The sequence below is a fragment of the Gastrolobium bilobum genome, unplaced genomic scaffold (genome assembly GCF_033153095.1).
Source record: "Gastrolobium bilobum isolate Gb01-03AN ecotype WA unplaced genomic scaffold, APGP_CSIRO_Gbil_v1 utg4283, whole genome shotgun sequence".
Taxonomy (NCBI): domain Eukaryota; kingdom Viridiplantae; phylum Streptophyta; class Magnoliopsida; order Fabales; family Fabaceae; genus Gastrolobium; species Gastrolobium bilobum.
This window is the reverse complement of record NW_026896420.1, coordinates 60,758-73,488: the sequence shown is the minus strand read 5'-3', so window position 1 is coordinate 73,488 and position 12,731 is coordinate 60,758. Positions and strand designations below refer to the sequence as shown.

The window sequence follows — 12,731 nt, the reverse complement described above, 5'->3', positions numbered from 1 at the left end:
TACCAAATCAAATCAATGATTGAGATTAAGTGTATCAGTAACTAATTGGGCCATATAACGTTTAATGGGTGATATCAAGAATCTTAATATTATAATTATAATAAAATCCTTTTAACATTATAATTGATTCTTAATATTTCTAACAACTATATCTTTTTTTATACTTATTATATTTACTCCAATACCATTATATTATATTCTCAATTAATTTTCATCTTCTTTTTCTTCTTAAGATTTTAATCAAACAATGTTGGAAATGAATAGGTAGAGAATAGACATGAAAAAAGTAGGCATAATATCCTATCCAAAAGTATAATGAATTCACTAAATAAAGTGAAAAGAAGTTTTATCTAGTTTATAGAATTACAGGAGGACATGGCATTCTACGTAATCATAATGTAATGGGAAAACATAGATAGAAAATCACAATAGGGGATCCTGACTAATATAATTAATTTGATACGATTGGAAGAAAAACAATAAAGAAAATAAGAGAGATCTAGGCTAAAGCACAATTTTAAAGTTTTTGGACAAAAGAATTGCCCGGTTAAAGCTGATTGCATAAGTTATTCCGAAGTAATGCAGTCAAACATGTCACCTATGCTGACGGGACTAGTCCCGTCACTGATACTGACGGGACTCGTGCCACGTCAGCGCCACGTAAGCAGTCCAATTACCGTAAATTTTCGGAAGACCATAACTTGTGATTCGGGTATCCAAATCAGATGATTTTTTTTTAATTTCACATAACTTTTCAAGATCTACGCAATGACACCTCATTTGATATATTTTATCTCCCACAAACATAGTCTTATGAATAAACACTCTTGTGATTGTGATACAATTGTTACAAATTCAAACTATGTTTGTGGGAGATAAAATATGTCAAACGAGGTATCATTCCGTAGATCTCGAAAAATTATGTGAAATCAAAAAAAAAATCATCTGATTTGAATACCCGAGTCACAAGTTATGGTCTTCCGAAGATTTACGGTAATTGAATTGCCTACGTGGCGCTGACGTGGCACGAGTCCCGTCAGTATCAGTGACGGGACTAATCCCGTCAGCATAGGTGACATGTTTGACTGCATTACTTTGGAAAAACTTATCCAATCAGCTTTAACCGGGCAATTCTTTTGTCCAAAAATTTCAAAATGGTGCTTTTCCCGAGAGATCTATCTGGCCGTTAGATAGGCTAATCGAATTAATGAAGAAGAAACATTGGTCAAGCAAGCAATTTGTTAAGTAACGTGTTTTCTTTGTCCTATTAGATCAACTAAGCAATCAATGAAATAATATTACAAGTAAACCCAATAATTAAAAAACAAATAATATTGGAAACCTTTACCCAGTCAATCTACATTCGGAGACTTAGTATTCTTGAGTTACAATAACCATAGATGAGCTTTCGAACTTAGCAATCCACTTACCTTTCTACCGTTTACAAACCAAGCCACATGGTAGAAAAGAATCCATTAGAGCAAGCTTATATGCAGGTCAACAAAAACGAGTTAAGGTCTACACATAATGTATTTATTGATTAATTAAAATAACGGTAAAGGGAGAATAGCACTTAATATACATTATCTACCTATGTACAATTTTTATAATTTAATTAGGGCCAATATCACATTATTTTTACATATACTTACTCTAATATATTTACCACTGATATGACAAAATGTCTAAGCATTAAATGAAAAACACAATGTGATATGATAAAAACAATTCAAAAAGAATTTATTATTATTTTTTAAATAAATATAAATATTTCATTTAAGTTATTAATTATTAAATGTTTCTTAAAAAGTAGGCAATCGTGATCTAATTCTTGATTTTAAAAAAGAATTGATGTAGTTCTTTACTGGGATACGCAGTAACTATACCAAATCAAAGTATAAATTTTTTTAGGAAAATCATTGTCTTATTTTACTTAGAGATAACTATCTCATATTGTTTTCACATAAAAAGTTGTGCCACAATTTTTTTTTTAATGGATGGTGAGCTCCACCATATTATATGTCTGTGGTAGGCAAAAAAATTTAATTATTGTATTTTAATTAAATAATTACGCATTTATTGTAGTTTTAGAAATAATTATGGATCTATTGCACAATGTGACGCCTTTTTTAGGCATCACATGTGACGCCTCATTTAGGCGTCTCTCACCTAAGGGAAGACGTCCCAATGGGGCGTCTCTCACCTAAGGTTGACACGTGTCATTTTTTTTCTTCTAAAAATAATAATAATTTAATCATAAAACTTCTGAAGGCCATAACTTTTGACTCGGGTTAATTCAGGTAATTCTTTTTTTGATTCCACATAACTTTTCGAGATCTACACAATGACATCTCATTTGATATATTTTATTTCTCACAAATATAATTTAAATTTAAATTAGGTATTCCTTCTTCCTTAGAGATTTAGAATATTTATTTAATTATTTTCTTTATTAATACAGATTTTTCAAATTGATTTTTGAGTTTAAATCACAAATCAAATCTTTATTTTGTTTTCCTTATTAATAATAATTGTTACTTTTAATTTAAATCACAAACTAAATTTTTTTATAATAAAAATAAAAAAAATTAAATTAAATCACACATCAAATCTTGATTTATTTTTTATATTAAATCACAAACGCAGAACTCAGAGGCTTCTGAGTTTAAAAATGTGACATGTGTCAACACCTGACACGTCACCAATCACGTCTAAATTGGGTTTCAATCAAGAGGCAATCACGCTTAATTTAGGTAATTTTATTTTTGAAAAACATTCATAAGCCATCATTAATTTCAGACCACGAATAATAACTCAAATAATGAATTATCTCTTACAACATGAGAAAAATAGAACCCAAATTTTTAAGCAACAGGTGAGAATTTTTTTCAATACAATCAACTGTCAAGTGTGTTAGCCTATTGACGAGGACGCCTGGTACGTTGAAGCCACCGACAATATGAGAATAAAATTACATTAACATAATTACATTTTTTTAATTTATAAGATAATGAATTTTGTTTTTCAATTTAATGTCCACGTCCATACTCACTTATCGTTAATAATAAAAGTTCTAGAGTAAATAATGACAAATTATAACTTTTATAAATTCAACACTTATTCAATCTGAAATATTAGATATAGAATTCAAAACTTAAGAAAAAGAAAAAACTGAATTTATTTAGAAGGAGTATTCACTTGAACCAATTATTGCCATTTGGTAAAAAGCACCAAAGCAAATTATAAGGAAAAGACAAATTAGATAATTCGAGCAAACTAGGCATTTTACTTTATCTTCTGTTTCACAAATTGGCTTTAACCTGATATGGAAAGAGTAAGACCTGATTGTTGGACGCGCTCTTACAATATTTGATCAAATCTAACAAGTACTCATTCAGCCATGCTATCACCAACCCTCTACTTCTTCAAGTTGAAATATAAAATAGCATAAAAGGTGGGGTGCAACAATCTCCAAACTAGAATATATTTTAAAACATTAAGCCAGTCTGTTAACGCATTTAATAAAGAAATCTTCTCGTATATGATTGAAGGCTAACACTATATAAAAGGGTTACAATCCATACTTGGCTAAGCAATTGCATAGATCTTAAGTCTTCTAAGTAACAAGGGACGACTAAGGCTGCGTTCAAAGAAGAGATGGGAACCTCAACTGGGCCGAGGCACTGGCCTCGACTCATATATGCAGTAGCATTTTGCTTAATTGCTAGCACCGTTGCTGCTGATGATAACAAGCCTTACTATGGAGGCCAACCAAACTCCTATTACCCAAATCCAACACCACATGATCACGAAGAAACCCCACCCTTCTATTACAAACACCCTCCATATTATTATGAATCCCCACCTCTTCCTTATGTCTACAAGTTCCCTCCATATTACTACAAATCTCCACCTCCACCATCTCCATCACCTCCTCCTCCATATATTTACAAATCACCTCCGCCTCCATCTCCTTCTCCCCCACCACCTTATGTCTACAAGTCTCCCCCTCCTCCATCTCCTTCACCACCCCCTCCATATGTGTACAAGTCTCCTCCTCCACCATCTCCCTCACCTCCTCCACCTTATGTCTATAAGTCGCCACCACCTCCATCCCCTTCTCCACCTCCTCCATATGTCTATAAATCTCCTCCTCCTCCATCTCCATCACCACCCCCACCATATGTTTACCATTCACCGCCTCCTCCATCTCCTTCACCTCCCCCACCATATGTCTACAAGTCACCACCACCACCATCTCCATCACCACCACCTCCATACTTTTATAAGTCTCCTCCTCCTCCATCTCCCTCCCCTCCCCCACCATATGTTTATAAGTCACCACCACCACCATCCCCTTCACCACCTCCACCATATGTGTACAAGTCACCACCGCCACCATCTCCCTCACCTCCACCACCATATGTTTACAAATCTCCACCTCCACCTTCTCCATCACCACCTCCTCCTTATGTTTATAAGTCTCCTCCCCCACCATCACCCTCACCTCCTCCACCTTATGTTTACAAGTCACCACCACCTCCATCCCCTTCACCACCTCCTCCATATATCTACAAGTCTCCACCTCCACCATCTCCCTCGCCACCACCACCATATATTTACAAGTCTCCACCTCCACCTTCTCCATCACCACCACCTCCTTATGTTTATAAGTCTCCTCCTCCGCCATCACCCTCACCTCCTCCACCTTATGTTTATAAGTCACCACCACCTCCATCCCCTTCACCACCCTCTCCATATGTCTATAAGTCTCCTCCCCCACCATCTCCTTCACCACCCCCTCCATATATTTACAAGTCACCACCACCTCCATCTCCTTCACCACCATCTCCATATATTTACAAGTCTCCACCCCCACCATCTCCATCACCACCGCCTCCATATGTTTATAAGTCACCTCCACCTCCATCCCCCTCACCTCCTCCTCCATATCTCTACAAATCCCCGCCCCCACCATCACCGTCACCTCCTCCACCCTATGTCTACAAGTCACCACCACCTCCATCCCCCTCACCACCTCCTCCATATATCTACAAGTCCCCGCCTCCACCATCCCCTTCACCTCCTCCACCCTATGTCTACAAGTCACCACCACCTCCATCCCCTTCACCACCTCCTCCATATATTTATAAGTCTCCACCTCCACCATCCCCTTCTCCTCCCCCACCATATGTCTATAAGTCCCCACCACCACCTTCTCCATCTCCACCTCCTCCTTATATTTATAAGTCTCCTCCTCCACCATCTCCTTCACCACCTCCCCCATATGTCTATAAATCTCCACCTCCACCATCTCCCTCTCCACCTCCACCTTATGTCTATAAGTCACCACCACCTCCTTCTCCTTCACCACCTCCTCCATACATATATAAGTCTCCACCTCCACCTTCTCCATCACCTCCTCCACCTTATGTCTATAAATCACCACCACCTCCATCACCTTCCCCACCTCCTCCTTACATTTACAAGTCCCCACCTCCTCCATCCCCATCACCTCCTCCACCATATCATCCCTACCTCTATAGTTCACCCCCACCTCCGGTGTATTAAGCTTTCAATTAACGCAATTTGAATTTTTTTTCAATTAAATTATGTTCAACATTGTTGCGGTTTGTAATCCTTCATGAATAATAGGGTCCATACTGAAGAAAGAGCCATATTATGGATGTAACCCATTATCTCATTATTTATCAATGTTACTTCAGAAGTTTGTTTAAATATTTTTTTTAATCAAATTTTATATAATATCATATTTTGTCATTTGTTGGTGTTAGGTTTCCATTTCCTTCAAAATAAAATTTGATATGATAATACTCTGCTGCTCTTTCTCTATATGTAAACCCGTGTGCAATTTACAAATGGATCCGTATTAGTTTAATTTGGCTGGCAGTTTGAAAGGAAAAATAAAAAGAAGCACGCTTTGAACGTAAACGTGGATTGAGAGGCCAATATGATATTCATCACTTTCCCAACATCTAGGAAACATTAGTTGAATGAGTAGTCCTAGCTACTTCGGTCAGAATCCCGAAGTTTTATAAAGAATATGGACATGCATCAGGTTTGTGTTCGAGTACTGGATTATGGTTCGTTTTCGTAATAATTTTATACAGAGTGTGCTATGATTTCGCGTACTTATTATCAACTGCGCTGCTACAGGGCTTGTATAATAAAGGCAGAGACTGGAATATGAACATGTGTTCACAACTTCAATAAAATTTTCTTTCAACTCTTATCAAGTGTGCTAGACCATTGGACTTTGCAGCATTTTATAATTATAATAGTGGTGATTGGTGAAGCTAGATTGTTAGGAAATAATCAAAGGTACTTATGACTCGCTTTTACTTCTCTGATTAAACAACTTTTCAAGTAATTAATCATTCCCACAGAGGAACTCACCGACTCTCTTCCCTTGACTTTGTTCATAATTTGTATTATGGCAAAACTCTTATTTTTTTAGCTGACCACAATCCCGAGCTTAGATATAAAATGGTATAAACGTGAGTTAAACTGCCACACGGTGAGTCTGATTCATATTATAAAGCATTAGTGTAGGCTGTTAAGCCTTATACTAAATAATCTTCGCAGCCCTAATTGAAGGCTAACATTTGTATTAATAAACGTTTACGATCCATACATTGCTCAAAGTATGTATAGATCTTTTAAGGGACGAAAAATTAAGCTGATATCTATTGTAATGGATTGTATCTATTGGTCTCTTACACCTAGGTTATGTTTAAGAGTTTTAAAGATGATGCAATAGAGTAATTAATTAATAATGAAGTAGTATGAAAGAGAAAACCCATTTTCATTGCTTGGACGTAATTACAATAGTAAGTAAAGAGTAAAGTGAATTACAAATTTACCTTCCATTAATACTATCTTTTTTATTTAACTATTGTAAGAATTAACTACCATTCTATGAATCCACGAATAATTTATATTAAAAATGACAAAAATAAAAACCTATATATTAAATTAATTTAAAAATGCTATTTTATGAGTCAATATAAAGATATTAAAAAAAGTAACATGCAAATAAAATTATAAAACGTTAAAAATATAAATGTCAAGAGTTATAAAGAATATCTATCGGAATCTTTTTTACATAAAATTCACGAGCTAAAATTATCTGTTTTGGAAAATTGAAGTGCCAACATTTATTTGTGATGTTCATTACTAGAAAAATTCGTATTTTTAATGGTTTTTTCCGTTGCAAATGATGAAAATTCCTCTTGAAAATGTATTTTTCAATGGAATTTTTCCGTCTAAAAATCCTTCGTCGAAAGGCAACGGAAATTTTTTTCCGTTGAAAACTTCAACGGAATTTTTTCCTTACTTTTCCGTCGACAAACAAAGCCATAATATAATATTTATTTAATAAATTCCGTTGAAAATACCAACGGAAAAATTTTTTTGGCACAAAAAAAAGGACACATTTCGTACTAGTCCAACATTTCTACTTTGTTCATCTTCTTCTTCACAAAATAGACAGACAAAATCAAAAAGAACAGAAGAACTAAATCAACAGAAGTGCATCATCATCAATCCAAATCATTTTCATACCCACAAAAGGATCGACCAGACCCAATTTCTACAACTGCAACTTAAATAAAAACTATGGTCTTATCTTCTTGTTTCTCATTTTGTCAATACAAAAACAAAACTACGGCTTTATCACCATAACAAAAAGAAAACTTGAAAAAAAACTACAGAAATTTTCTTATCAAAGCATCACTCTTTCATCTTCTTTTTTCTCTTCTTCTTTTCGCTGGCGAAGCACATCCTCCTTCAATAGCTTCTTGCCAACCTTCGACTTCTTCTCCACCGGTGTTGGCTTCTTTGCAACCATGGATTTCTTCCCCTTAGCATTTGCTTCTCAGCTGCGTTTTGCTTCCCCATTAGCAATTTGGAACTGTGAAAAACGTTGGGGATTAATGAAATAGATTGGTATATAAAGGTTTTATTTCAAAAATTTCAACGAAAAAAATTGCATTGCAAATTTTGACGGAAAAAATTCCGTTACAAATTTTAAATTATTTAAGCGTTCCCATTAGCTAATGAGGTTCCACGCAGATTGTGTTTTTATTCAAAATTTGCAACGAAATATTTTTTCGTTGAAATTTGGAACTCAATTTAATTCTGTTGCAAATTTTAAATTATTCAAGCATTCCCATTGGGCTAATGAGGTTTCACGAGAATTTTGTTTTTTATTCAAAAAATTTGACGGAAAAAATTCCGTTGAAAATTTCAATGCAAAAATTCCATTGCAAATTTCAACGAAAAAAATTCCATAGGAAATTTCAACGGAAAAAATTCCATAGCAATTTCAACGGAAAGAAATTCCGATGCCAATTTTAAATTATCCAAGCATTCCTATTGGCTAACACAAGGATTGTTTTTTTTATTCAAAATTTGCAATGAAAAAAATTATGTTGCAAATTTCAATGGAAAAATATTTTGTTGCAAAGTTTAAATTATTCAAGCGTTTCCATTGGCTAATGAGGTGTCACGCGGATTGTGTTTTTATTCAAAATTTTCAACAAAATTTTTTTTCATTGAAATTTGCAACGCAATTTAATTTCGTTGCAAATTTTAAATTATTCAAGCGTTTTCGTTGGTTAATGAGGTTACACGCGGTTGTGATTTTTTTATTCAAAATTTTCAATAGAATTTTTTTATGTTGCAATTTGCAACAGAGTTTAATTCCGTTGCAAAATTTAAATGCAAATAAGATTTTTTTATTCAAATTTTGGACGAAAAATATTATGTTGCAAATTTCGACCGAAAAAATTCTGTTGCAATTTTTAAATTATTCAAGTGGATTTATCAGTGTTTTTATTTGAAATTTGCAAGGAAATTTAATTCCGTTGAAAATTTCAACGAAAAAAATTCCGTTGCAAATATTAAATTATTCAACCTTGGAGGCTTCAAGTTGATTGTGTTTTTGTTCGAAATGTTTGTTGAAATTTTTTTTTGTCCATATTTGCAACGAAATTTAAAATTTCGTTGCAAGTTTCAACGGAAAATTTTTTTGTAAGCCCAATGTATTACTTGTTTGCTCCTGCCTTACTAGACACGGAGAATCAGGGTGTTTCAAAACGCCCTGATTTGAAACTTTGCTTAGAAATTTGAGTGTTGACTGAAGCCTTGAAGGTGTGCACTACATTGCTATCATATAAAGAACCATAAAGCCTTTTCTTTCTTTCTTTTCTTCAAAGAATAAAGCCTTTTCTTTGATCAATGATAAACCTTTAGTTTATCATGTTTTAAGATCTAATTTTACATGAATTATCTAGTCAAATGTACGAGAATTAGGGTTTATAAGTGAAAAGGCATGAACTAAATAATTTATTTTTGCTTGTTTTGAAGGTAAATGAGTATAAATGAAAGCAAAAATAAAGTTCAAAGACTTGGTGCTTAGAATTGAAGATCATAGATTTACCAAGTGCAAAATAGAAGAAATTACATCATTTGAAGAGGATGCTTAAGCCCCCTTTTAGGGATAAGCGCCCAAATTACACGGAAAGAGTAAAGCGCTCTGGAAGAGCGCGCTTAAGCCCCATAAAAGGAAGCTTAAGCGCGCTACATGCACCGAAAGACCAAAAATCCTCGGTAGGAGCGCGCTTAAGCCCCCTTATAGGGAGATTAAGCTCACTAGCTGCCATGCAAAATTTATCTGCGAAGAAAGGGCTTAAGCGCCCTTGAAGGGGGCTTATGCGCCCATTACGATCCAGCTTAGGCCCATTTAATCGTTTACACTTAGGGCACAAATTCTTCACCTATTTAAAGGCAAATTGCAGAAAGATTAATAACTTTTGGAGAGCTGAAGCAGAGGAGAAGCATAGTTCATGTTCTTGAGAGTAGAAATGGGTTGGAATCAAGTTTGCATAGGAAACTTTGAAGATTCAGATACTATCATATCAATGGAGTTTAGGGATGATTATTGTTTTCCTTCATTCTTGACTTCACCATGTTAGGTTAAGTTTTTATTTGTAGTTAGGGTCAGATGGAATCCAATTGATCTTTTATGTTTTGAATGAATTGTTGATGTTTCTCTTCCTTTTTATTTTGAATGAAGTTATCTTTTCATAATGCTTTCTTTGAGCTTGAATCTTGTAGATTGATCTTAGGCGTAAGTGCATGGCACTAGGAATATTGATGCATGATCCGTACATGATAACTTCATCGTAACCTTTATTATGTTAGGGATAGACATATGATTTTACGCAATCATATGATTCTTGAACGTAAGGTAGACGTGACAATATGGGTTGAACCCGACTGGTCAGCCTGCCAAAAGGGGAAAGGTTGGATTGAAGTTTTCAACCCACTTCAACCTGTCCTGCCTAAAAGTAGGTCAAAATGGATTCAACCCGTGGGGGGCAGGTTGACCCTCCGGGTTATATATATTTTTTTTTTACAATTAAGCAGTATTTCATTTGTCATTAAATTTTTGTGATATCCAAATTTTTTTTTATCTTAGTACTCCCTGGAAAAAATAAAAAATAATTTTTTTATTTATGACAAATGTTATCTATATATGGAGACAAATGAGTTCCTAAAGAATGTTTAACTGAATATTAGTATACATTTAAGATTGAGACTCGAAAAAATTAAGAGAAATGTGAAATAAAATAAAATAATATTAGAAAAATTAATAAAATATAATTTTTTTGAATTTTAATGAATTTTTTAATTGGCGGGTTGGTGAGTTGACCCGCCAACCCATCATAAAATGAGGTGGGTTCATTTTTTCAACCCATATTTAATTGCGGGCCAACCTGCCCCGCCCCGTTTTAGGCGGATTGATGGCGGATCGAGACGGGCCAACCCATATTGCCACCCTAACGTAAGACTTATTTTCTTGAGGAATAACTGGGGAACTAGGGTTATTGCATCAACATCAACTACACTTTTATCCCAAATTAATTGGGGTCAGTGGTAGATGAACCCAAATAAAAGATACGAAAAGATTGGAAAAAAATAAAATAAAAAATAAATAAATAATAAAAAAATAAAGAGAGGAAAAGAAGAAGAGGGGGAGATAAAGAGGAAAATGATTAAAAAGGGACCATCTAGAACATACAAATAACAACGAGTCTAACCCTCCACCATGCTTATAGCTCTTCTCCATTTCGTTCTAAGGCACACCGTCCGCCAATCTATAGCTCATTCTATTAAGTCATGTTTTACTACCTTCCCCTAAGTAAGTTTTGGTCTACCTCTACCTTTCTTTGTATTGAGCTCTTGGTAACAGACTTTTATTCTTACGGGAGCATCCAGGGACCTTCTCATTATGTGCCCAAACTACCTCAATATATGTTCTCTCATCTTTTCAGCCACCAGCAGTACTCCTACCTTTCGTCGAATATCTTCATTTCTTATCTTATCTATCCTCGTATAACCACACATCCACCTTAACATCCTCATCTCTGCTACTCCTATTTTATGTTCATGTTGCCTATGTGCTGGCCAACATTCAGCTCCATATAGCATTTCAGGCCTTACTGATGTTCTATAGAATTTTCCTTTTAACTTCAGGGGGATTTTGCGGTCACACAAAAACCCAGATGCACTACGTCATTTCATCCACCTGCTCTGATTCTATGATTTACATCCTCATCAATCTCTCCACCTTTTTACAAAATGGATCACAGGTATCTAAAAACATCTTTCTCGGGTACCTCTTGACCACTTAGATGCACAGGATCTTGGTCTACATCTCTTACCGAAGAAAACTCACACTTCAGATACTCAGTCTTGCTCGGACTTAACCTGAATCCTTTAGATTCCAACGTGCTTCTCCTCAATTCAAGTTTTCTATTAACACCGTCTTTGCTCTCATCAATAAGCACAATATCATCTGCAAAAAGCATACACCATGGCACTTCCTCTTGAATATCTTTTGTTAGTTCATCCATAACTAAGGCAAAGAGGTAAGGACTTAGAGCCGAACCTCCGTGTACACCTACCGTGTTAGGAAAATAACTTGATGTTCTGTTACAAGCTTTCACACATGTAGTAGCCCCATTATACATATCCTTGATTACCTTTACATACTTTGATGGTACTTTTTTCTTCTCAATAACCCACCATAAAACTTTCCTTGGAACCCTATCATATGCTTTCTCAAGATCTATGAACACCATATGTAAGTCCTTCTTCTTTTCTCGATATCTTTCTATTAACTATCACATCAAGAAAATGGCTTCCATGGTACATCTTCCTGGCATAAATCCAAATTGATTTACAGAAACCTTGGTTACTCTCCTCAAGCGATGTTCAATAACTCTCTCCCACAACTTCATAGTATGGCTCATTAGCTTTATGCCTCTATAGTTAGAACAATTCTGTATATCTCCCTTGTTTTTGTAAATATGCACAATCATACTTTTCCTCCATGCATCAGCCATCTTATTTGTCTGAAGAATCGTATTGAAAAGATTGGTCAACCATTTTAATGCCACATTACCCACACCTTTCCACACTTCAATAGGGACACCATCAGGTCCCAAGGCTTTATTAGTCTTCATCATCTTTAAAGCCTCCTTAACTTCATGTGTATTAATTCTGCGCACAAATCTTCTATTCAAATCATCATAGGCATCCTCCAAGTCCACCTCATTTATATCTCCATCCCCATTAAACAACTTGATGAAGTAGTTCATCCATCTTTCATTTACATCTTTATCTCTCATCAGAAGTTTTTG

The 12,731-nt window shown here is 35.0% G+C and overlaps 2 protein-coding genes across 2 annotated transcripts in view; both read left to right on the top strand.

Annotated features, from left to right (window-relative positions):
* Positions 1 to 6,303, top strand: part of LOC133299639 (E3 ubiquitin-protein ligase BIG BROTHER-like) — a 32,748-nt gene extending 26,445 nt beyond the window's left edge. The window contains exon 10 of the transcript XR_009749959.1: positions 6,267 to 6,303. The gene's annotated coding sequence lies outside the window, so the exon portion shown is untranslated. The remainder of the gene's footprint in view (positions 1 to 6,266) is intronic.
* LOC133299642 (extensin-2-like) lies at positions 3,658 to 5,571 on the top strand. Its single transcript, XM_061499126.1, has one exon. It carries the CDS (start codon positions 3,658 to 3,660, stop codon positions 5,569 to 5,571), a length of 1,914 nt encoding a protein of 637 aa, XP_061355110.1.
* Positions 6,304 to 12,731: the final 6,428 nt, after the last annotated feature.

Coding starts and splice junctions, on each gene's coding strand:
- LOC133299642 (XM_061499126.1), top strand. CDS start 3,658: ATGGGAACCTCAACTGGGCCGAGGCACTGGCCTCGACTCATATATGCA.